The following is a 24,526-nucleotide window of genomic DNA, read 5'->3' on the forward strand; positions in this document are numbered from 1 at the left end:
AAAAATCCAACTTGGCTACTCTAACCTCTCAGTGCCTCTACTTTCCACATCTGTGAAATGGGTTAACAACAGAACCTGCTTCTAGGGTTGTTATGAAGTTTAAAGACAATGCACCTAAGTTTCTTGGCAATGCACCTAATATACAGCAAATGCTCAGTAAATGTTGGCTCCTAGAAAATCCTTAAGTTACTCACCAACTTGACAGCCCCTACACAGATGGTCAAGACAAATTTCCTTTGAGCCACAATCAGCCATCCTGGAAGAGTTGGTGCTCTCAACGTCCGATGCAAAATCTAAAAAAAAGATGATGTGCAGATGCCAATCATAGTGCTTAGACCAAAAATCAAGATACCTGATCTCACAACGGGAGAAAGTATATGTAACAGGCGCTAAGTTCAAGAAAATTCCAGATTCATGTGTTGCTCATGAGAGCCTAGACAGCCCCTCCATAAAAGCAAACACAAATGTTTGGGTCATGTGAGAGGTATGCTTACTGTTTAACCCATGACCCAACTACTCCCGTCCTCAGGAAACATGGCGGCTTACCCCACATGATGCAACTGTTGGTACTTGAGTCTTCACACCAGTCTCCTCATCAGGACCACCCCTTAACCAAACCCTCTAACTCTGTGCCCTTTAGTAACTACTGGGGAACGTCCCCAGAGAGGCCACCAGCCATAACCGCTCTGCTGCCGACACATGACACAGCGCCCCCGTTGTCCTTTAGTGACTTACATGGAGCACACCTCGGGGTCCTCGCAAGCTCACTGGTGGGGCTAACCAAGACGGGGGCAGAGTTCTGACCATGACTTGCATACACTGCGCTTCTGTCACTTGAGGAGGATGTAGAGGATGGCACCTTGGACGGAGTACGGACTTGTGGTGTGGGGACAGTGGTCTCCCAAGGTGTCGGCATGACCTGGCCTTCCAGATTCTGACTTCCAAAGCACGGCGCATTTTTATCCCCTCTGAATGGCAATGTGAAGTCAAAACCAGTGGCCCCGGTTTTACTGACTCTGGAGGTTTCATCCGCAACTTGACTGGGGTCATTTGGTGTGCCGTGGACAGAGTGATTAGCCCACACTGTCTTCTCTCTGCATTGACCATTCACAGATGCCACGGCAGGGTTGTCGCCACCTGCAACTTTGCCAGTGGTCTGGACATTACCGTGAGTGGTTCCAGCATCCCGATTCCTAGGTAGCGATTTTTCCCTCTGTCCACTGGTTGCAGTTTTGTAACTGAAAGATCTTATGGAAGTTATATCTGCGGCCGTTCTATCAACATTATTACTAAAAAGCGGGCCATATTGGACATTCTGCTTCCCGCTTCTGCCCTCGGCGCTCACACTGTCAGAGGAGAGCAGGCCCGTGTTCTTCCTGGCCGTCGTGGGATCGGGAGGAGAGCCAGGGGCAGCCTGACTCTGGGAAAACAAACTCTCTCTCCCGGTGCCATTCAGCCGCGATGCAGGGCCCTTCCGGCTGGAAGCAGGCTTTGAATCAGAAGGGAGGTAAACGCTACCTTGATTCCCATAAAACAGATCCTTTGGGCTGCCATTTTCCAAAAACCGCTGGCTTCCTCCCACTTGACCTCTTCCTCTGACATGATCCGTCTGAGGCGGGACAGGAGAAGGCTGAGGGCCATCCTGACTTCCCAGATGCACGAACTTGTGGGCCAGGTCCTCTACGGGCACGTCCTCCTGGGGAAGCCTGTGGCCGATCTGATCTGCAGCAGCCGTGCAGGACTTCTGAGTAGAGGCTGAAGCCGATGGAAGAAACTCCATGCTGCCATGTAAGGACCGGTCTCTGCTCTTGCTTCTCCCCCGGTTGGCCGGGTCTCTGCGGTAGGCCGGAGGACCTGGGGAAAGAAAGATGAAACCAGGAAAATGAGCACAATCAGGTGTGGGTTCTCACCACGGCTCCTCCTCAGCTTCTCCAAGTTTGTTCTGTCAAATTAGTGTCCCCGTCTAGTGTGTCCGCACCTTGAAAAGGGTGTTCAAGGTGACGAAGAAATCTGTTGTTCTGCTGGAAGGGCAGGAAACACCACCCCCATGGCCTAGGTTGAGACTCAGAGTGACCCTGGATCTTCTCGACTTCTCTCCAGGGCCTAAGATGTAACCCCTCAGCCCCCAGACTCTTAGGTAGGGCTGTCTACTGTGCTCTGGTTCAAAGTCAACTTTCATCGCTCTGATGAAGGGAGACGCACGTGAGTGTGAGTCAGGGGGGAACTCTCCAAGTCATAAGATTTTGCCCATGTTGTGACAAAGGTTCCCAAACAAATTAAAGATTCATCAATCAACCAATCGATCAATCAATCCACTGTGTTAAGGTCTGACTCCATTTAATCTGGTAGTTTTTCCAGAGTTCGTCTCATCGCCAAATGCCCAAGCTTAACTGAGAAACATCAAAAAGAATTAGCCTCAAAAAAAAAAAAAAAAAAAAAAAAAAAAAAAAAAAAAAGAATTAGCCTCTCTCAAGAAATCGCATGAGTCACACTCCCTGGGAAGAGGAGGGAATGAGGGAGCATGCGTGTTTGTGAGTCTGTGTGAAGAGTGTGTGGGGAAGGTAGGTGTGTGTACGCATGTGTGACATTTATGTGTGGTGTGTATCATGCTGGGTGTGCATGCACATGTGAGGGGTATATGTGTATAAGACATATGTGTGGTGTACATGTATGAGGGCCATTGTATATGTGAAAGAGAGAGATACACGTGTGTGATACGTTGTTGGTGTGTGAGATGCGTCTGTCAGTAAGATGTGCGTGTGTGGTGTGTGACGTGTGAGGTATGTGTGCATGCTGTGAATGCATGTGTTTCTGTGTGGCATGTACAAGCATGGGGTATGTGTGTATATGTGCAATATGTGTGTTGTGTGTACCTGTGTGTGGTATATGAGCCGTAATATTGTGTGTGGGGAAGGGGGGGAAGAGGGACTTTTCTCCTTCAAACTCAGAGAGCAGCAGTAATAGAGTGAAAGCAAACATCCTCCTCCTGCCATCAAAATAGTTAATTAAGTCAATTAACCAGGAGGGATAATAAAGATCTCTCTCACATACAATGTATTTATATTGGGAAACTATGCCAGAAAACACCCCTCCAGGGGTTCCCCTGTTCAGAGAGCATTGCGATGTGGGAGAAAAAACACCAGAGAGGGGACCAGAACACAGAAGCTCTGCTGTGAAACCTTGGAAATATCCTTATTTATTCACAGTGAAAAACGATTTAAGACTGCTTGTGATAAAAGTAATTTAAAATTTCTGAGACTCAGGGTGCCTGGGTTGTGTACAGTCAGTACACATCTAACTCTTTTTTTTTTTTTTTTAAGATTTATTTATTTATTTATTTGCCAGAGAGAGAGAGAGAACAGGCAGACAGAGTGGCAGCAGAGGCAGAGGGAGAAGCAGGCTCCCCGCCGAGCAAGGAGCCCGATGTGGGACTCGATCCCAGGACGCTGGGATCATGACCTGAGCCGAAGGCAGCGGCTTAACCAACTGAGCCATCCAGGCGTCCCAGTACACATCTAACTCTTGATTTCAGCTCTGGTCATGACCTCAGGGTCCTGGGATCAAGCCCCGCATCGGGCTCCACGCTCAGCGTGGAATCTGCTTGAGATTCTCTCTCTGCCCCTCCCACTCATGCTGTCTTGCTCTAAAAGAAATAAATAAAATCTTATAAATAAATAAATAATTTCTGAGCCTTGGTCTCCTTATCAACTAAATGAGGTTAATAATACACCTTCCTTTCTTCACAGCTTTGCTGTCAGGAACAATGATGAGATACTTTGGGTGAAAAATCCCTGGTTCATAATAAAGCCTGTCTCAAATATAAGGAGGTGTAATTATTTATTACGTATTCTAGAATCTAAGAATTAGGTATTCTATTTGCTTTATAAAATTCACCTCTTTCACATCCATTTCAGAAAGGCTCAAAAAATTGCAAGGGTTAATATCATTGAACAATGTGAAAATGATCATGAAATGGAACTGATCACTTCACACCCATTAAGATGACTGCTATCCTAAAAGCCAAAAATAACACATACTGATGAAGAGGTGGAGAAAAATGGAACCCTTGTGCGGTGATGGTGGGAATACAAAATGGCGGAGCTGCTGTGAAAATGGAATGACAGTTCCTCAAAAAATTAAACCGAGCATGACCACATGACCTAATCATTCCACTTCCAGGCACATACCCAAGAGAATTGAAAGCAAGACCTCAAGCAGGTATTTGTAGACCCATGTTCCCAGCAGTATTACAACAGCGAAAGGTAGAAGGAATTCAAGTATCCAACCAGGGACGAAGGGAGAACAAAATGGGGCATATACATACAGTGTGGAGTGTTACACAAAGCAAAATAAGCCAGTGTCTCAAAAAGACAAATCACATATGATTCTATTTATATTTGGTCCCTAGAGTAGTCATATTCATGGAAACAGAAAGCAGAACAGTGGTTGCCAGGGGCTGGGCAGAGGAGGAAGGAGGTGTTGTTTCTCAGGTATGCAGTTTCAGTTCTGTAAGATGAAGGGAGTTTTAGAGATTGGCTACAAAACAATGTGAGTGTACTTAATGCTGCGGAACACTTAAAAATGGTTCATACATTTCCTGTTCTTTGAAACATATGTTGTATTCACTCTTGTATGATATCACTTACAGCAAAAAGATACAATTTATAATTTTTTACTTTTATATAATGCTGTCCAATAAACATTTTTATCTTAAAAAAATGGTTCAGGGGCGCCTGGGTGGCTCAGCAGGTTAAGCCGCTGCCTTCGGCTCAGGTCATGATCTCAGGGTCCTGGGATCGAGCCCCGCATCGGGCTCTCTGCTCAGAAGCCTGCTTCTTCCCCTCTCTCTGCCTGCCTCTCTGCCTAATTGTGATCTCTCTCTGTCAAATGAATAAATAAAATCTTTAAAAAAAAAAATGGTTCAGATGGGGGGCACCTGGGTGGCTCAGTCATTAAAGCATCTGCCTTTGGCTCAGGGTCCTGGGATTGAGCCCTGCATCATGTGCCCTGCTCAGTGGGAACCTTCCCCCGACCCCACTAGTGTTCCCTCTCTTGCTGTGTCTGTCTCTATCAAATAAATAAATTAAATCTTTTTTTTTTTAAATGGTTCATATGGTAAATTTTGCTAGGTATATTTTTACTGCAATTCTTAAATTATATTATATATATATATATATATTCCTTTTTTTGAAAAGGAAGGACATGCTATAACATGGGTTGGATGAACCTCGAAGACATTATGGAAATGAAATAAGCCCATCACAAAGTATATATCCTATATAACTCCCCTTTGATGAAGATGCTGGAGAGGTCAAATTCATAGAGACGGAAAACAGAATGGCACGTTGCTAGGTGCAGGCAACAGGAAGGAACGGGGTTATTGTTTACTGTGTACAGAGTTTCAGTTCCGGAAGATGGAAAAGTTCCAGGGATCGATGTGGCGATGGCCAACAACAGTGTGAACATAATACCATGATGTACACTTAAAAATGCTTAAAGGGGTCAATTTTATGTTATCTCTTACCACAACTTAAAAGGTAAAAATAAATACATTTTTAAAGAAATAGTATTAAGGACTATGAATTAAATTGTGTTTGCATTAATGCTAGACTTTCTGTATTAATTATACTGTGGTTATGGAAGAGAGTGGCTCTGTTTTAAGGAAGTTCATGCTTCTATACACAGGTGTACATGCTTATATACACAGGTGTACAGGTGTGATGGCTCCTGAAAGCAGCATTCTCAAATGCTCTACCCACAAAAATGTTATGTGTGTGCGTGTCAGTGTTGACATGTGCACAAAGATGGAGAGAAAGTGACAAAACAATGGCAACAAAACGCTACTGGGACAAAATGATAATAGCTGGGGGGCAAAAAGCTTTTAGAAAACAATAGGGACCCCTGGGTGGCTCAGTCCGTTAAGTGGTTGCCTTTGACTTGGGTCACGATCCCAGGATCCTGGGATGGAGTCCCGCATTGGGGTCCCTGCTTCTCCTTCTCCCTCTGCCTGCCACTCCACCGACTTGTGCTTTCTCTCTCTGACAAACAAATAAATAAAATCTCTTAAAAAAAAAGAAAAGAAAAATGATAAACATTTTATCAAATTAGGGGGTGGAGAATGCTTAGCATGCAAATCAAGTTGCAGAATTGCATATAAGCTATGATTATAACGCAGTAAAAGTATGCATACATTCAGACAAGGTCTGAAAGCAACAACAGTCTCACGTGGGGAGGTAGAATGATTATAGGCAAAGTCACACTTCCCTTGTGATTTCAGTTTGTTTCTGTTTCCTCTGTTAACGGAAACGTGGGAAGCAGTTACCTCTGTGCCCAGCATGTTTCTTTGGGCTGTGTTTGCTGTTGCAGATGTCCTGGATGTTCTGGACCACGCTGGAGCTGAGCCCGTGCTCCCTCATGATGGTCAGCACCCTTCTGTCCATCAGGTTATGGGACCTGAGGCAGTTGGTGTAGCCACAATTCCCTCGGGTGAAGTGCTCGCAGATGTGGAGCCTTTCACACTGTGGATACTTGTCGCAAATCACTTTTCGACCCTCTCCCTTGTAATTTTTGCATATCTGCAGAGAAAGAAACAGACAATAGCCAGGGACATTAACCCCTTCCCGCATCTGCCACAGTCATTAAGGAAAGCCCAAGTCAACAAAAATGTTGGCGGTAAGCAGAGATACACCAAAGGAAAAAACATGGGGTCTTTCACACTCATAAGATTAGTTGTATTCAACCAATAATTAATTTGGGGTAGAAGAGGACTGCCAGCTAGCTAAACGAGCCATGAATTTAATCACCCTTTGGAAGAATCAAAGATGGCCATGGCCAGCTGCAGAGAGGACCAAACAAGACCCAAAAGGAGCCCTACATTACAAAGGAACCCCAAAGAGGAAGGTTATCAAGTCATTCTGCAATTGAGGGGGAGACCTGGCTATCTCAGATGGTGGAGCATGTGACTCTTGATCTCAGGGTTGTGAGTTCGAGCTCCACATTGGGTGTGGAGATTACTTAAAAATAAAAATCTTTAGAAAAAATAAAAAATAAAAAGGACATGCAGGTCTTCCTTGCAGCTGTTGTCTCTGCGAGGCAGAACGTGACAAGGGTTCTCAAAAGAACCCAACTAAAAAAGGTAATTTTTCTATTTCTATGTAAATAGCCCTGCAGACATGTAGTTCTTACTGAAAAGAGGGCATATGTATTTCTCACTGAGGTACTGTTGTGGAGGCCGGACCGTATGACACAGGACGAGAAGCAGCGGATTTCAAAGTCCATAGCCCCAGCCCTGGACCCAGCTCTGTGACGTCACCTGAATTACCTACTCCCCCCGCCTCTGTCTCCTTTGCCGTGAAGGAGCAAAATATTTGCTCTGTCCCCTTAACCCAAGGTATTGAGTGGACTACATAATAAAATATGTAAATGTCCAAAATATAAAATGCACTACCCATGTTTGAATCGTTACATAAAAGAATCCCAAAGATCAGAACATTTATAAACTGTTTCAACAGACGGAACAGACCGGGTCCGCCTGGTTCGCTGCGATCTATCTGGAAGGCAAGGACCTTCAGACTCTAGCAACAACAATTTAAGTACACAGACAACTTCGAAAACCTGATTCAAGTAGCTATCACTGCTCTCAAGCCTAGTATTCAGATTTTAGACTCTAGACCAGCAGGGTTCTAAGTGGGAACTTATCAGAAATGCAAATCTCCAGACTTGTCCCCACGTCTACAGTCAGGACCGCCAGAGGTGGGGTTCAGCACTCTGGTGTAACAAACCAGGTGATTCCGAGGTTCACTAAAGTTTGAGAACCAGCGTCCTCAAGGCTCTAGCAGGAAAAGAACGATTAGCAACTTCACAAATGACACTTTGGTTAACGATCCTAGGACAGTTCTAATGAGTAGGTAAGAATGCTCCTGGCCTTGATTAGGGCAGGACCAATGACAGCATTTCTACGTTTAATAAGCACATTTACATTTTACAAGCTTATAAACCAGGAAGTCAGGTTTGCCGGATGCTTTTATGTTCTCGCAAGGCAAGGCAAAGCGAGGAAGTGTGAACTCTCAGAGGTCTTGTCCACTGCTGCCCCCAACATTTAATTCAGTGCCCACCATCTGCAAGCTCCTAAATGTCAGTCAAACGAATGCACAACTGCAAATGACGTTGAGACCCAGAAGGAATCCCTGCTTTGTGCCAGATCACACAGAGTCAGGACCGTGAAACTACTCAGCTTACTCTTGTGTTAAGAAAATATGTATGGACAATATGCAGATGAATGAGTGTGGCTGGGTTCCAATAAAACCTCATTCAAAAACCAGGTGGCAGGCCAAATTTGGCCCTAGGCCATAGTTTGATGAACTTGAATCTAGATTGTCAAGTGACAGAGAAATAAAATGACATTTTATTTGAATCACTCCATTTTGGGGTTTCATTGGTGCAACAGCTTTGCCTATAATCCTCAACCAATATACCCTTATTGTCTTCCAAAACCTCAATTCAAAGACCATCTCCTTCCAGGAAGCCACCTAGAGGGAGAGCATCCCCTAGTTCTATTCCTGTATCTTCAGGTCACTTCAAATAGGAAGGAAATTGCTGGAATCTTTAGGTCACTGAGCAACAGTCACCTGTTGACTGCTCTCTGCAGAGCCTGGTGGTAACTTTGAGTCCTCTGTGTTCCTATTCCAACACATCCATGAAACAACACGGCCGATCATACTCTCCTTGCTGCTTCAACTAAGGAATTGTAACTTACCTCAGGCATAAAAAATGGGTCACTTTGGAGGAGGAGCACAGCTAATTCCTCTTTGTTCAGTCCAGAGAGCTCATGGTTTTTCAAGACCTTGAAGTTCTCTTCTGAGAGAACGTTGTGAGAATATTTGCACAAATTCCTGGAAGAAAACAACAATCGTCAGTGTTTCCATGACACAGAAGTAAAGAAAACCAAATGATCCAGGGAACTCTCAGCTATCAGTGCCCACATCTTTTGGTAACTAATCCTGCTTAGAGAATACATTTTAAAAATATAAATTGATGAAACAGTGGGGGTAGAGGGGATATATTTTTAAAAGATTTTATTTATTTGTTTGAGAGAGAGAGAGAGAGTGTGTGTGTGCACACTCAGGGAGGAGGACATGGGGGCTCAATCCCACAACCCCAAGATCACAACCTGAGTAAAAACCAAGAGTCAGACGCTCAAGTGAACGAGCCACCCAGGTTCCCCAGCACTGTATTTTTTCCACAAATTATACACATCTGTATTTCAAATTGCTGCAATGCTTCTTTAAACAGTATCTCCTCTAATATGCATTATTAGGGGGGGAAATTGACAAAGAAACTAAAATCAATTTATTGGAAATGATTGCCCACTGAGGGACAAAGAAGAATTAGGGAATACATGTATGGACTTGGGGCACCTGGGCTGGTTCAGTCCATAGGGCATATGACTCTTGATCTCAGGGCTGTGAGTCTGAGTCCCACGTTGGCTGCAGAGATTACTTAAAAATAGAATCTTAAAAAAAAATACGTATATGGACTGACAATAAAAGTGAATGAGAAAAGAGATTCCATTTATCAGTTTTTGAAGATTTTATTTATTTGAGAGAGTGAGAGCATGAATGGGGAGGGTGGACAGAGGGAGAGGGAGAAATAGACTCCCCACTGAACAAGAAGCCCAATGCGGGGCTTGATCCCAGACCCCTGGTATCATGACCTGAGCTCAAGGCAGACCTTTTAAAGATTTTATTTGTTTGTTTGTTTGTTTGTTTAACAGAGAGAGAGAGAGAGAGAGAGAGACAGCATGAGAGGGGGAAGGGTCAGAGGGAGCAGACTCCCTACTGAGCAGTGAGCCCAATGTGGGACTCGATCCTGGGACTCCAGGATTGTGACCTGAGCTGAAGGTAGTTGCTTAACCAACTGAGCCACCCAGGCGCCCCTACTTATCAAATGTTTTAATGATACAAAATTATCCATTGCTTTATTTCTCCTATGTCTTATATACCAATGTATACTTATGTGATCTATGACTACAAAGAAATGGAACAAGCTCTTAGTCGCATGTTTCAAAACAACTCTACAGAAAAAGAAATAGAAATCCCTGCACTTTAAGACAGCGACAGCCCAGGTCCACACTGTCCAGGAGAGCACACTCTATGATCATGGAATTGTTCTGTAATCTGAGCTCTCCAAATATGGCTACCAAGTACTTGAAACACAGCTAGCAAGACTTCAGAACTAAATTTTCCATTTTACCTTATTTTAATTAATTTCAACTTCCATACCTGGAACTAGTGACTACCATCCCAATGGCAGAGACCTAGGTCTTCAGTGTTCAAAGTGTAGTGGGAGAACCAGTAGTATCACCATGGCTGCAGAGCTTGTCCAAAATCCAGAGTTTCAGGCCCCACCCTAGTTATACTGAATCGAAATCTGCCTTTCAACAACATCCCCAAATGACTTAATGACATTAAGGTCCTTAGATCATTGAGAAACCCTGATGGTAATGTTGTTTTCATTAGACAAAAGGAATTGGGCCAGTTATCAGTGTCCACATAACAAAATCACTCCAGTTTTTGACTTACATACCCTACCCACAATTATAGCCAAAGTCCTCAGCTTTATGGTTTTAATAGTTATTAATATGATGGATATTAATATCTTCTAGTTTGTACAACCATCATCAAATTATCAGGTGGTTAAGAATGGCTGGTTTTCACTATATAAATAGCATGGCTACAATTACCTTTGTACAAATAACCTCCCATCTTCTACAATATTCTCCCGGGATTTATTCCTTTGGGACTATTGCCTCAAAGGACACAAGATTTTTCTTGTCAGCTTGTTCCACGATGATCCACTGCTCTCCAGGAAACACACCAGCAATCTGCGAGTGTGTCTATTTCCTGCCAGCACATTAACAAGGAGTTTTATCACCTTTGCTAGTTCAGTAGGTATAAAATAGACTTGTGCTTTTAATTTGCAATTTATTTATTAAAAAGACTGACCTATTACCAAATGTTGGCTTGATGTTTATAGTTCCTTTCCTTACTTCCCTTACTTCCTTACTATTTGTTCATATTTTTTTAACTGTCTGTAGCAGAGAACGGTTACTGACCTACAGATTTATAACCACTCTTTATACTTCTAAAAATTATTACCAGTTTATTTCAAATACTTTTGAATTTTTGCCTTTTTTACCAAGAACTTGAATTAAGGTTGCTGATGCTAAATTTTTATGTGATCAGACCCTTCCAATTTTCTTTTGTAGTCTTAATAATTTTTTAAAGAATTTTTATTTATTTATTTGACAGGGAGAGAGAGAGACAGAGAGAGGGAATACAAGCAGGGGGAGTGGGAGAGGGAGAAACAGGCTTCCCGCTGAGCAGGGAGCCCAACGCAGGACTCGACCACAGGACCCTGTGATCATGACCCAAGCTGAAGGCAGATGCTTAACAACTGAGCCACCCAGGAGCCCCTCTCTTTCATAATTTTAATACTTGAGGTCTTAATTCCTCCACTGTAGTAGAAACACTATAGTAAACCATTTTGTTTCACTTGTAAAAGAGATATCTTAAACTATAATTCTTTAAAACATCTGGAGCTTATTATGACAAATTGTGTCAGAAACGGAGTGAAATGCTTTACATCAACTTCTCAATAATAATCCTATTCTTTTTTTTTAAAGAGGGAGGGAGGAAGGAAGTGACAGAGGGAGAAGGAGAGAGAAAATCTTAAACAGGTGCCATGCCCAGCACAGAGCCCCATTCAGGGCTTGATCTCAAAACCCTAAGATCATGACCTGAACCGAAATCAAGAATCAGACATTTAACACAGACTGAGCCATCCAGGAGCCTCTCAATAATAATCCTATTAAATAGGATTCCTCTCTTATTATTCTGTAATTCTGGACTATTTTGTGTTAATCTTGTAACTAACTTAGAACTCTTGGAATCTCTATTGGGATTTTATCAATCTATAGTTCTGCTTTAAATCTAATACAATTTAAATCTCCTTTGCACCATATTTTAAATATTGACGGAATAATTTATCACATCATTGGCTTACTCCTTTTCCAAAAACTCTTTAGTGTGCTTACCTGTTATTTTCTCTATAGAAATTTTATTAAGGTTTTGTCAATTTCCATACAAATATCATATTGAGAAACTAATTTGTGTTAACTCCATAAATTAGATCAGATATTATGTCATCTTAACTACATTAATCTTCTGATTCCGAAACAGAAACACTCTCTCCGTTTATTCAAGTTTTCTTTTTTTTTTTTTTTTAAGATTTTTTTTTTTAATTTCTTTATGTAACAGAGAGAGAGATCACAAGTAGGCAGAGAGGCAGGCAGAGAGAGAGGGGGAAGCAGGCTCCCCGCTGTGCAGAGAGCCCGATGTGGGGCTCGATCCCAGGACCCTGAGATCATGACCTGAGCCGGAAGCAGAGGCCTTAACCCACTGAGCCACCCAGGCGCCCCTCAAGTTTTATTTTTCTTATGGAGAATTAAAATCTTCATTTTAATAGTTTTCTTTCATTTCCCAAATATTAAACATTCACCTATTGCCACTATTTTTTAGTTGTTTGTCACCCATAAGCAGAAATGCAAACGACTTTGCAAAACCTTCTTACTGAAGCTGATAATTCTTTTTTTTTTTTTGACGGACAGAGATCACAAGTAGGCAGACAGGCAGGCGGGGGGGCGGGGGGTGGGGGAAGCACACTCCCTGCTGAGCAGAGAGCCCAATACGATGCTCGATCCCAGGACCCTGGGATCATGACCTGAGCCGAAGGCAGAGGCTTTAACCCGCTGAGCCACCCAGGCGCCCCATGAAGCTGATAATTTTTTTAATGTGACCATCTAGATAAAAGTTATTCTCTAGAAATTAATCTTTAAAGGTCACTTATTCTGGGGTGCCTGGCTGGGGCACTCAGTCAGTAGAGCACGTGAATCTTGATCTCATGGTCTTCAGTTTGAGCCCATGTAGAGTATAGAGATTACTAAAAAGTGGGGCGGGCACTATTCAAATGCTGCAGTCTGGGTGTAAGGCATTTCTGAAACCCTCTGGAGCTGCTTTCAGATGTAGCTATGGAACTGCCTTCAGGAAAAAAAAAAAAAAATCACAGAATCTGCTACCCTCTGAGCCCTGAGAACCCAACCGGGCCTCCCATGCACTTTGCTTCATGGAGAAGTCAAGGGCGGCTGAGCAGGCTCCGGGGACAGCCTCTATTCTAGCCATTTCCTCGGGCGGGCCTTCTGCGTCTCTGGCGCTCCTTGATAAAGCTGACTTCAGCTCTCTCAGCTTGCTTCGGGGTTCTGTGGTTTCCGATAAAACTGCTCCCAGCAGTCCCCACCAGGACCCTCTGCAGCTGGGCTCCGACTACACCTTATCACTCCTCCCATCCCCCATGGGAGGGGGGAATCTAGAGAGAATCGACATTGAGGGGGAGGGGGTCCTCGGCCTCCAGCCCAGGCAGAAAACCGCTGTACCACCAGATGAATGGGAGACACCTTAGCTAGAAGGCCCCTCACTCCACTAGCCAGAGCCATCAATGATCCCCCCTTGCTACTGATGAATCACAGAACTCTACCTCTGAAACTAATAATACGCTGTATGTTAATTAATTGAATTTAACTTTTTTTTTAAATGATCCCCTTGCTGTGGAGCTGAAAATGACCTCGGTGAAATAAACACCCCACCACTGGACAGGTTTCACCTTCTGTCTCTGAGATACATGACAACCGTTCCTGGAAAGGAATTGAGAATCTTTGCTTTCTCTTTAGCCTCTAATGCAGATGTCATCGTCCCCCCCACCTTTGCCAAGACGATGGCCCCTCTCTTATGGCAAAATCAGAATCACAGAAGAGGACCCAGCCCCTCTCCAGGTCAAAGCTAGATGCAGCAATGGTCCTACCTGTCCTAGCTGAGAAGGAGTAGGGCACTTCCAAGATCCCCAAAGTCAACATTTCCTGTAAATAACTAGAGGCCACCAGGCAGCCTAATGGTTCTGTCCAGAACCCTGAGTCTCCAGACTTTTCCGTGCTCACCCAAGACACTCACGCCTGGCACTGAGTTGGCTGGGTCCTTGCTGCAGCCTGTCTGAAGGGGGCTCAGTTTCACCGTCATTTCTCACCTCTACCCTCAGGCAAACTGCTCACTCCTCTAATGTCCTCTGGGACACGCACTCTGTACCCAGCTTCAGTCAGCAACATCGACGTCTAGCCTTGGTCTCTAACCAACAGTGTCCTCCCAGGGAGGCCCTGCTCCATTTTCCCACATTCCCTAGGCTACTCCCCACTTCTCAGAGGCTTTTCTCTTTGCCTAATTTTCCCTTTGCCTAATTTCATACTGGTCTGCCATGAGGGTGGGGCAGTTCATGCTCATCTCCTCCAGAGTCAGCCAGCGAGGACGAAACCAATGTTTATTACATGTTTACTAAGTGACAGGAACTCTCCATCTGATATTTAATAAGTAACATGGTACGCCTATGAGGAAGCAGTTCACTTTTTACTTTGGGAAACTGAGGCTGATAAAATGAGAAATCAAGGGGCACCTGGGTGGCTCAGTGGGTTAAGCCGCTGCCTTCGGCTCGGGTCATGGTCTCAGGGTCCTGGGATCGAGTCCCGCATCGGGCTCTCTGCTCAGCAGGGAGCCTGCTTCCCTTCCTCTCTCTCTGCCTGCCTCTCTGCCTACTTGTGATCTCTGTCTGTCAAATAAATAAATAAAATCTTTTAAAAAAATAAATAAATAAATAAAATGAGAAATCAAAAATTAAATAAAATGAGGAACTCTAAGGTAACTCAAATAAGAGGAAGATCTGACAAATGAACCCCCATCTCAAAACAAAACAAAAATAAAAACACATAATCTGGAAAAACAAAAGCAGGTCAAAACTTTTCCAAACCAAAAAGGTAGGGGAGGAGAAGGAAAAAAAAAAAAAAAAAAAAGCCCTTCTGGATTATTTAAAGGACTGTTCCCAGTGCACGTGAATCTGCGAAGGGTGGGACCAGGCACACGGCAAGAGAGAAACTACTTCTTAGGACTGGCGTTAGGAAGCCAAGTTCAGCAGAACCAGCCACTATTAGGGCTTGACAGAGGTTGTGACTTAGGTTGACGGTGGCAGAAGCTTCCTTCCCACATCCTGCTCGTCACTCTGCCCCAGGTCCACGTCCTTAATACTGCCAGGAGGCTTCAGCCTGGAAACAGCGTGAAAGTCGGCCATGGCTCCCTCGGGTTCACTAAGCCAGTGGTTCTCCAAGTGAGGTCCCCAGACTAGCATCACTGGGAGGTTGTCAGAAATCAAATTCTCAGACCCCATCCCAGACCTACTGGCTGGGTCTCAAACTCTTGGGGTGCATCAGAATCTTCTAGAAGGTTTGCTAGAACACAGATTGCTGGGCTCCACCCCCAGAGTTTCTTTTTTTTTTTTTTCTTTCTTTCTTTCTTTTTTTTTTTATTTATTTTCAGTGTAACAGTATTCATTGTTTTTGCACCACACCCAGTGCTCCATGCAATCCGTGCCTTCTCTAATACCCACCACCTGGTTCCCCCAACCTCCCACCCCCCACCCCTTCAAAACCCTCAGATTGTTTTTCAGAGTCCATAGTCTCTCATGGTTCACCTCCCCTTCCAATTTCCCTCAACTCCCTTCTCCTCTCCATCTCCCCTTGTCCTCCATGCTATTTGTTATGCTCCACAAATAAGTGAAACCATATGATAATTGACTCTCTCTGCTTGACTTATTTCACTCAGCATAATCACCCCCAGAGTTTCTGATAGGTGGGTCTGGGGTGGGGACTGCAGATGTGCATTTCTGACAAGCGCCCAGGTGATGCTGCTGCCTGTGGGGACCAGGACTCCACCTGGGAAGATGGAGACTTGAGCTGCCTTCTGGGGGGGGGGGGAAGGCAAGTGAGCGCACAGTGGATAGGGGCTCCCCCCTTCCCAATCCCCTCCCAACACCCTCCCCCAGCCTCTCACAGAGAAGAGCTCTCCTACAAACCATTATGAACTGCCCAGGGGAAAATAAGTGTTTGCAGAATTCTGCCTGCACTTGGAGCAGATAAACTTCAAACAGCATGAGCTGGGATAGGAGATGATAACTTAAAAAAAAAAAAAAAAAAAAAAAGAGCAAAGATGGCCTTGGAAGAACATAATCATCTCAGTTTCAAGAATCTCTGGCCAAAACCTAAAAACAAATGTCCTTTTTACTTTTCTCTTCCAGCCACAGAACAAAATGTTATTTTAACCCAGGCAATAAATCCTCCCCCACACCTTGGATGAGGGCTGGGGGGCAGAGTGGTTCTCATCCCTGGCTACACATAATAATCAACTGGGGAGTGTTTAGAAACACCTAAGCCTAACCCTCGAAGACTGACTTAATCAGACAGGGGGTGACAGGTGATTCCACCGTGCAGCTGGAGCTGAGAATTGCTAGTTGGACTCGTCGGATCAGAGTCTAAGCTCAGTTCCTGAGCTAGAAGGTCACCTTGGAGCCCTTGCTTCCCAAGCTGGTCAACACAGAGCCAGCTCTGGGCTCCATAACCAGACCAACTGGGAAAAGATAACAATCTTGGGGGGTGGGTTTGACAGGAATCTGTCTCAAAATACCCCTCCCCTTCTCCACTCACTCCCTCTGCTCCCCAACACCTTGTGGGCAAGGGCTGATAAAAACAAAGATAGAGTTGATTTGTACAGAAAACAGGAAACAGCTCACCATGCTATAAACCAGGGGGGAAAGGAACCAGGAGGTGTAAAAGATAAAATCTAGCGAATGCTGGCCTAAAGAGGAAAATGTCACCAATCAAAAACAACCGTAATGAAGTATTATTTCAAAGCCATGAGACTCCCGTTCCCTATGTTTGTACTGCTGATGTTCAAGGTTAAACTGCCAGGCTACTAGAGATAGGGGTGGCTCTGCGAATCTGGGAGTCCTGGGGAGAATCGGAGTAGGCCAATAGAGAGCACCAGAAGCAGGATAAGGGACCGTGTGGGGAAAGAGAAAGCGTGGGGCTGAAGAAAGGAGATGACTCTAGCCATGACTGTACTATCGAGAACCTACAAGGTGCAAAGAAGAGAAGGCTGGCCAACTGCGGCCACAGGGCGAACTCCAGGTGCACCTGCTAGGGGACAGGAATGCACCTCGTTGGCTGCAAGACTCTGGGCAGCAGAGGGCAAGAGGAGAGGACCACACCTACAGAGGATGGGGGTTGGGGGGCACCAAGGACCTGCATGTAGTCTACTGCACCCAGAGTGGGGCACCCAGAAATCATCTCTCTGTCACTGCAGACAATGCCTCCCATCCCCAGCGCTCCAAGTTAGTGTTGCCCATTAGAATCACCTAGGGAGGGGCACCTGGGTGGCTCGCTGGGTTAAAGCCTCTGCCTTCAGCTCAGGTCATGATCTCAGGGTCCTGGCATGGAGCCCCACATCGGGCTCTCTGCTCAGCAGGGAGCCTGCTTCCTCCTCTCTCTCTGCCTGCCTCTCTGCCTGCTTGTGATCTCTCTCTGTCAAATAAATAAATAAAATCTTTAAAAAAAAAAAAAAAAAGAATCACCTAGGGACTTCTAAAAAAGCTCAGTGCCCTAGCCATACTCCAGAGCCAATAAATCAGAACCTGTAGGGGGGGAGGAGCCGGGCTTCCGGACTCTTTTTAAAGACACCTCAAGTCATTCCAATGGGCAGCAGAGTCTGGGAACCATCCCCCTAAGTCCACATCAGGACTGAGAAAAGGCGTAGGAAGCAAAAAGTAAAGGGTTCAGGGGTGGGGGTGGTTTTGCCAGAATCTTGATGATTAGAAGGGAGCCTCAAGATCCTCTCCTCACAAAGGTCCCTTCCCTTCTCTCCCTGCCGTACTCCTCAACATGAATCCCTTGGGAAGCAAAGAGAAAGATTCAAATAGACTAGAGAGAAAGACTAATAAACTGCTTAACAGTGGTTTGAAGATTCCTTTAGCGGGAAAAAAAGGGGCAGAAGCCTCTAGAATAGGCTGTTTGCCACAGAAAGCATGTGCTCAATAAATATTTGTTGAGGGAGTGGCAAAAATGCCCCACATTCCCTGTGTGTCTTGCGGTTCTATCACAGAAAAGTAACAGGTCACCCTAACCTTGGAGAAAGCAATCCTTTTCTTCAACTCCTGTTCACTCTGCACTAAAGAATCCATCCCACTTCTCTTTTATGCCCTCAGAGTCCGAAGCCACATAAAACCCCACTTTTGCAATCTGCCAGGAAGCACACCCCTGTAAAAGAATCCTAGGCGAGGGCGAAAATGCAGATCCTCAGGCCCAATCCACCCTCCGCAACACGCCCCCACCGCCGCCGCAAAACCGGAATCTTTGATGTGGGACATGGAAATTTGCATTGAGTAAGCTCTCCCCAAGTGATTCAGATATATATCAAAGTTTGAGACGTACTGCTCCAAAGCTGGTTACCTACCACACCCCAGGAGCTACCCAAAACTGATACCTCAGGGTACAGCAACAACAACAACAAAAAGTTACAACTCTTTACGTACATTTTTACTTAAAAAAAGTAAAAAATTATTGCGTGGGCTGTAAGAGGCAGAGAAGTAGGGAGGATCACTGGTTAACTCAGAAGGTGCACAAGATGACCTTTAGAACTGAAATTTTCTTTTTTCTTTTTCTAATAGAAATTGCCTGTATCCATTGGTGTATAACCAACCAATGGGGTATATCCATTTATCAAGACTCTTCAGCCTGGAGATGCCGGGGTGGCTCAGTCGGTTAAGTGGCTGCCTTCGGCTTGGGTCATGATCTCAGCGTCCTCAGATCAAGTCCCACATCCGGCTCCTTGCTCCACAGGGAGCCTGCTTCTCCCTCTGCCTCTGCCTGTCACTCTGCCTGCCTGTATTCTCTCTCTCTCTCTCTGACAAATAAATAAATAAAATCTTAAAAAAAAAAGACTCTTCAGCCTGGATACTTTTAAATGGGTACGTTTTACTGTATGTAAATCATAGAAAGTTGATTTTAAAAGTTTTTTAAAAGATGAAAACAAGTGAGTCAATATTTAATATCCAAATTAAGAGTTAACGTTAGTTATGTGATTTTTAAGTAAATATATACATAATAAGAGTACATGCTCAAAATGTTCTCTACTGATAGGGCTGAAGAATCAAAATGTTTGAAAACTATTCCCCTAGGTGACCTGATGCTCTGAGTGGGTCTGAAACAGATGAAAAAGTTTCTCAGGGTGAAGGAGCGAAAAAGATGGCAAAACAGGGCTCTGCTCTCTCCTCAAAACCCGCATCCAGCTCCTCTGCTCCGACTTAGTGAAACTGACTCTTCACTGGGCCTGAAATCCTAAATCCTCCTGGATTCTTTTACTCCTTTTCACCCTCATTCTGGGGCCTTGCCAACCGCAGAGTAGCCTATAGGTAAAGATCAAAGACACCTGTTTGGAAGTAAATATGGTCAGGAACTATAAGCAAATTAGAACCCTTTTACAGAAGGAAAACAACCCTGCATTCATTTTCTCTGTTCACTTCGCCATCTCTCCATTACGTAAAAAGTAGAAAGTATTTTGTTGGCAGATGCCTCTTTGTCCCTTACTCAACATTTCATCAAGATTCACACTATCACTCATAATGTCCTTACGTCCCTTAGCTTAATTTCTGCAGAAAGTGGCAGGAATTGAAAGTCAGAATCAGCCAAGTGAAAATAAACATGAAGCAAATCTAAAAAGGGAATAGAAATTCCCAAATGATTCTGATGGGGCACACCCCCCTCTGGGCCCTGATACTGCCATCAACCTGACAGCTAGACTCGGCGGACAGAGCACACTCAGTAACTGAAGGGACTTCCGGGAAGACTCCAGCTCTGCAAATACACCACATAAATGACATGTGACATGCAAAAGTAAAAGGTAAACCTTCAAAACAAGTGTCAAAACTGTGTCTGTCTAGACACAGTAGGACAAATACTGTATGATTCCATTTGCAAGAAATATCCAGAATAAGGCAAATCCATGGAGACAACAGGTAGATTAGAAAGGGGTGGACAGGGAGAGGGGAGAACAGGATGACTGCTGATTGGTGTAGGGTTTCTGTGTGGGCTGAGGAGAATGTTCTGGAACCAGAGAATGGCAATGATTACACATCATGAACATACTTATCGCCATTGAACTGTATGCTTTCCCCCCCTACCCACCGCCCAATCTGGAGGTCATTCCTCTTTTTTTTTTTTTTTTAAATTTTAATTCCAGCATAGTTAATACACAGGGCTATACTACTTTCAGATGTCTGTTTAGTGATTCAGCAGTTCTATCCATTTACTCAGTGCTCATCAAGATTAAGTATGAACTATGCACTTGGAAATGGTTAAAAAAAAAAAACCAGAGACTATCCCAAGCAAAAATAAATAGAGCAGTAAGACGACAATAAAAAATTCAAAAATGGAAGTAAGAGGCAATTCTCTTATTTCTTATTAATCAGATGCCAAGGAAGACAAACCAAAAATATGAGCATTAGGTCTTAAAATGGCCAGACGCAGAAATACATAAATTAAAACCACAGTGAGGTACAATACTGCATTGCTTGTATTGGCACAAATTTTAAAGGGCTGACGATGTCTCCTCCGGACAATCTTGCACACCTCTGCTGCAGTCTCCTTTGCCCAGCAAAGCAATAAAGCTATTGTATCTCTTCCCACCCCTCCTCACCTACCCCCCCCACCACCCCCCAAAAAGGCCAATGTTCAAATGGCAAGGATATGAGGCAAGGGATGGCTTGTATTCTGATGGGAGTAAAAGCCGGTATGCACCCTTGGAAAACAATCTGGTATTATCTCAGAAAATTAAAGATGAATCTATTGGTAGGTACCTAGGGAGCTCTTGCACACGTACACAAGGAGAGACATACCTTAATATTCAATATATCATTGTTTCTCATATCAAAAAATTCAAAACACTTCCTATTTTGATAAGAAAAACTGGTATATAAATCTCAGAATTCCTATAAAAGAAAGCTATACATTTCAAAGAGCTAAAACAGTCCCTTTCCTAAAACGTCTGGGACTCGGGACAAGATAAAATTGAGGTCCATACACCAAGCGCCTAAACATTTAAAGTACAAAATCAAGCTACGAAACAGTTCAATAAAACATATTGTCTTCGGGGCGACTGGGTGGCTCAGTGGGTTAAGCATCTGCCTTTTGCTCAGGTTGTGATCCTGAGGCCCTGGGATTGAGTCTTGAAGGGGAGCCTGCTTCTCCCTCTGCCCACTGCTTCCCCTGCTTGTGCTCTCGCTCTCTCTATCAAATAAGTAAGTAAAATCTTGGGGGGAAAATTTTTTGTTCATCTTCCTATCTTGAAAACATACTTGCAAAATGACCTGGAAAGCCACGTGAGAATTCTTCTCAGACTCCTCCCAGTTCTCTGATAAGGTACATAGGAATGAAGCAAGTTGGCCCTGGCTTCCAACTCTGGCTCACCCCTTCTCTCTTCCCACCCCAGACTGTGTCCCACACTGCTCAAGCCAACATGCACAGGCAATGAGCATGCCAGCCACATGTAGGAGGACCTGGAAAAGAAGTCCTCCCCTGCCTGGAAGTGGGCCTGGGAAACCAGGATCCCCAGAACCTAGAGCATGGTCTAGAATGAAAGTGGGTGCTACAGGTGCTAGATAGGCACGATTCCTTGGCTCCTTGGTCTCCTCAGAGTGAGCAGGGATAGTAACTAAAAGACAGCCAGAGGGGCGCCTGGGTGTCTCAGTCAGTTAGCATCTGCCTTCGGCTCAGGTCATGATCCCAGGGTCCTGGGATAGAGCCCAGCATTGGGCTCCCTGCTCAGCGGGAAGCCTGCTTCTCCCTTTCCCTCTGCCTCTGCTCCCCCTGCTTGTGCTCTCACTCTCCATCAAATAAATAAAATCTTAAATTACTAATAAATAAATAAATAACGGCCAGAAGTAGGGCTGTAATACAAGAGGGCCCAGGGCAAAAGTCCATCTTGCCCAGGTCTCAAGATGGTACAGAAACACAAACACAGCTTTGTACATTAGGAGTGAGTCTCAGAATCATGATATTGCACACAGAAAAGTAAATCAAGTATTTGCACACTTAGTATCTATATCATTTATAGGCTTGAAAACAGGCAACACAGTACTAAATATTGCTTGGAAATGCATGCATAGGGGCACCAGGGTGGCTCAGTGGGTTAAAGCCTCTGCCTTTGGCTCAGGTCATGATCCCAGGGTCCTGGGATCGAGCCCCGCATCGGGATCTCTGCTCATCAGGGAGCCTGCTTCCTTCTCTCTCTCTGCCTGCCTCTCTGACTACTTGTGATCTCTGTCTGTCAAATAAATAAATAAAATCTTAAAAAAAAAAAAAGAAATGCATGCATATAGTAAAAAATAATAAATGTATGGGGAAAATAAAAACCACATGCAGAGTAGCATCGGCAGGATTATAAATTGGTACACCCCTATAGGAAACACTATGGACATTCCTCAAAAAATTAAAAACAGAACTACTGTATAACCAGCAATCCCACTTCTAGGTATATATCCAAAAGAAATGACCTCATTATCTCAAAGGAATATCTGCACTCCTGTGTTCAATGCAGTATTGTTCACAACAGCCAAGAAATGGAAACATCCTACACGTCTATCAGCAGATGAATGGATAAGGAAAATGTGGGATACAGACAAGAGACAGAGATACATAGATATGCAAAGGAATCTGTATGGGATGCCTGGGTGGCTCTGTAGGTTAAGCATCTGCCTTTAGCTCAGGTCATGATCCCAGGGTTTTGGGATTAAGTCTTGCATCGGGCTCCCTGCTCAGGGGGGAGCCTGCTTCTCCCTCTGCCTGCCTCTCCCCCTCCTTGTGCTCTCTCTCTCTGACAAATAAATAAATAAAATATTTTTTAAAAAAAAGGGATATGTATGATTCAGCCATAAAAAGAAATCCTGCAATTTGCAACAACATGGATAAAGCTAGAAGACATTATACTAAGTGACATAAGCCAGAGAGACAAATAGTGTATGATCTCTGTAGTACGCGGAATCTAAAAAGTCAAACTCACAGAAAGTAGAATGGTGGTTGCCGGGGACTGGCGGGCAGCGGGGGGTAAGTAATACGGGGATACTGGTCAAAGGATGCAAATCTTCAGTTATAAAATGAATATATTCTAAAGACCTAAGGTATACCATGGTGGCTATAGATGATAATACTGTATAGTTGAAATCTGCTAAGAAAGTTGATCTTAAGTGTTCTCATCATCATCAAAAATAAAAAGGGCATAAACAGATGAGGAGATAATTGGGTAATTAGCTTGATTGAGGACATTATTTTACAATGTACACATATATCAAAATATCACAGGGGCACCTGGCTGGCTCAGTCCATGCAGCATGAGGCTTTCGATCTCAAGATCTGGAGTTCGAGTCTCACTTTGGGGTACAGATTACTTTAAAAAATAAAAACAAAATACCACATTGTAAACCTAAGTATATACAATGTTTCTTAGTCAATGGTACCTTATTGAAGCTGAAGAGAAAAAAAGAACAGTATTTATCTCTATCACCTCTAAGATGGGGGAGATGATCAAGAAAGGGAATGCAGGCATGTCTGGGTAGCTTAGTCAGTTAAACATTGGACTGTTGATATCAGGGTTCAAGCCCCATAGTAGGCTCCACACTGGGCATGGAATCTACTTAAAAAGGAGAGAGAGAGAGGGGCACCTGGGTGGCTCAGTGGGTTAAAGCCTCTGCCTTCAGCTGAGGTCATGATCCCAGGGTCCTGAGCTCTCTGCTCTCTGTCCAGCAGGGAGCCTGCTTCCTCCTCTCTCTCTGCCTCCTCTCTTGCCTACTTGTGATCTCTGTCTGTCAAATAAATAAATAAAATCTTTAAAAAAGAGAGAGAGAGAAAGAGAGAGAGAATTCAGGGTACGGTTAAATGAGTAATTGTATTTCTGAAGCGGATTCATGTGTACAGGTAACTCATTAGATGCTTTATATATTTTCATAAGAGTTAAGTATCACATAATAAAAACTTTAAAGAGAAAATTCTTTTAAAAATTGGAACATTAACGTATCATTTTATGCCCTTGGAATTGGATAAACTAAAAAAAAGTCTGTGATAATGCCAAGTGCCAGCCGGCATTATCTTATTATATTATCTTATTATATAAGATGGGGAAACTGGGACTCTAAAACAGGAAACTCCTTGTCAGAATCTGGAAAAGTTGAAGCTGTGCGACCATTCAGCCCAGCTACTCCATTTCCTCATGATCTAGCTACTCTGGAGAAGCACCAAGAGACATGTATATTCTTGACAGCAGGGTTTTCTAGAGCAAAAAACTGGAAATATCCCAAATGACCGTTCCTGGGGCCACAGGTACTGAACTGTGCCAGAAATCACAGAATGAAATACTATACAGCCATTAAGATGAATAAATTAGATCCTTATGTATCACTAGGAATATATCTCCAAACATAACATTGAAAAAAATTCTCAAATATATAAAACAATACTACATTTTGTACAAGGATACAAACATGCAAACATGAGGAA

The 24,526-nt window shown here is 43.9% G+C and overlaps 1 protein-coding gene across 1 annotated transcript in view; it reads right to left on the reverse strand.

Moving 5' to 3' along the window:
• Nucleotides 1-24,526, reverse strand: part of ZC3HAV1 (zinc finger CCCH-type containing, antiviral 1) — a 62,563-nt gene that overhangs the window by 32,717 nt on the left and 5,320 nt on the right. Inside the window, exons 2-5 of the mRNA XM_047694229.1 lie at nt 8,756-8,891; nt 6,323-6,575; nt 736-1,854; nt 195-293 (exon numbers count right to left, since the gene is read on the reverse strand). Coding sequence (XP_047550185.1) covers nt 195-293; nt 736-1,854; nt 6,323-6,575; nt 8,756-8,891 — 1,607 coding nt within the window. The remainder of the gene's footprint in view (nt 1-194; nt 294-735; nt 1,855-6,322; nt 6,576-8,755; nt 8,892-24,526) is intronic.

The sequence above is a fragment of the Lutra lutra genome, chromosome 11, assembly GCF_902655055.1.
Source record: "Lutra lutra chromosome 11, mLutLut1.2, whole genome shotgun sequence".
Classification (NCBI taxonomy): Eukaryota; Metazoa; Chordata; class Mammalia; order Carnivora; family Mustelidae; genus Lutra; species Lutra lutra.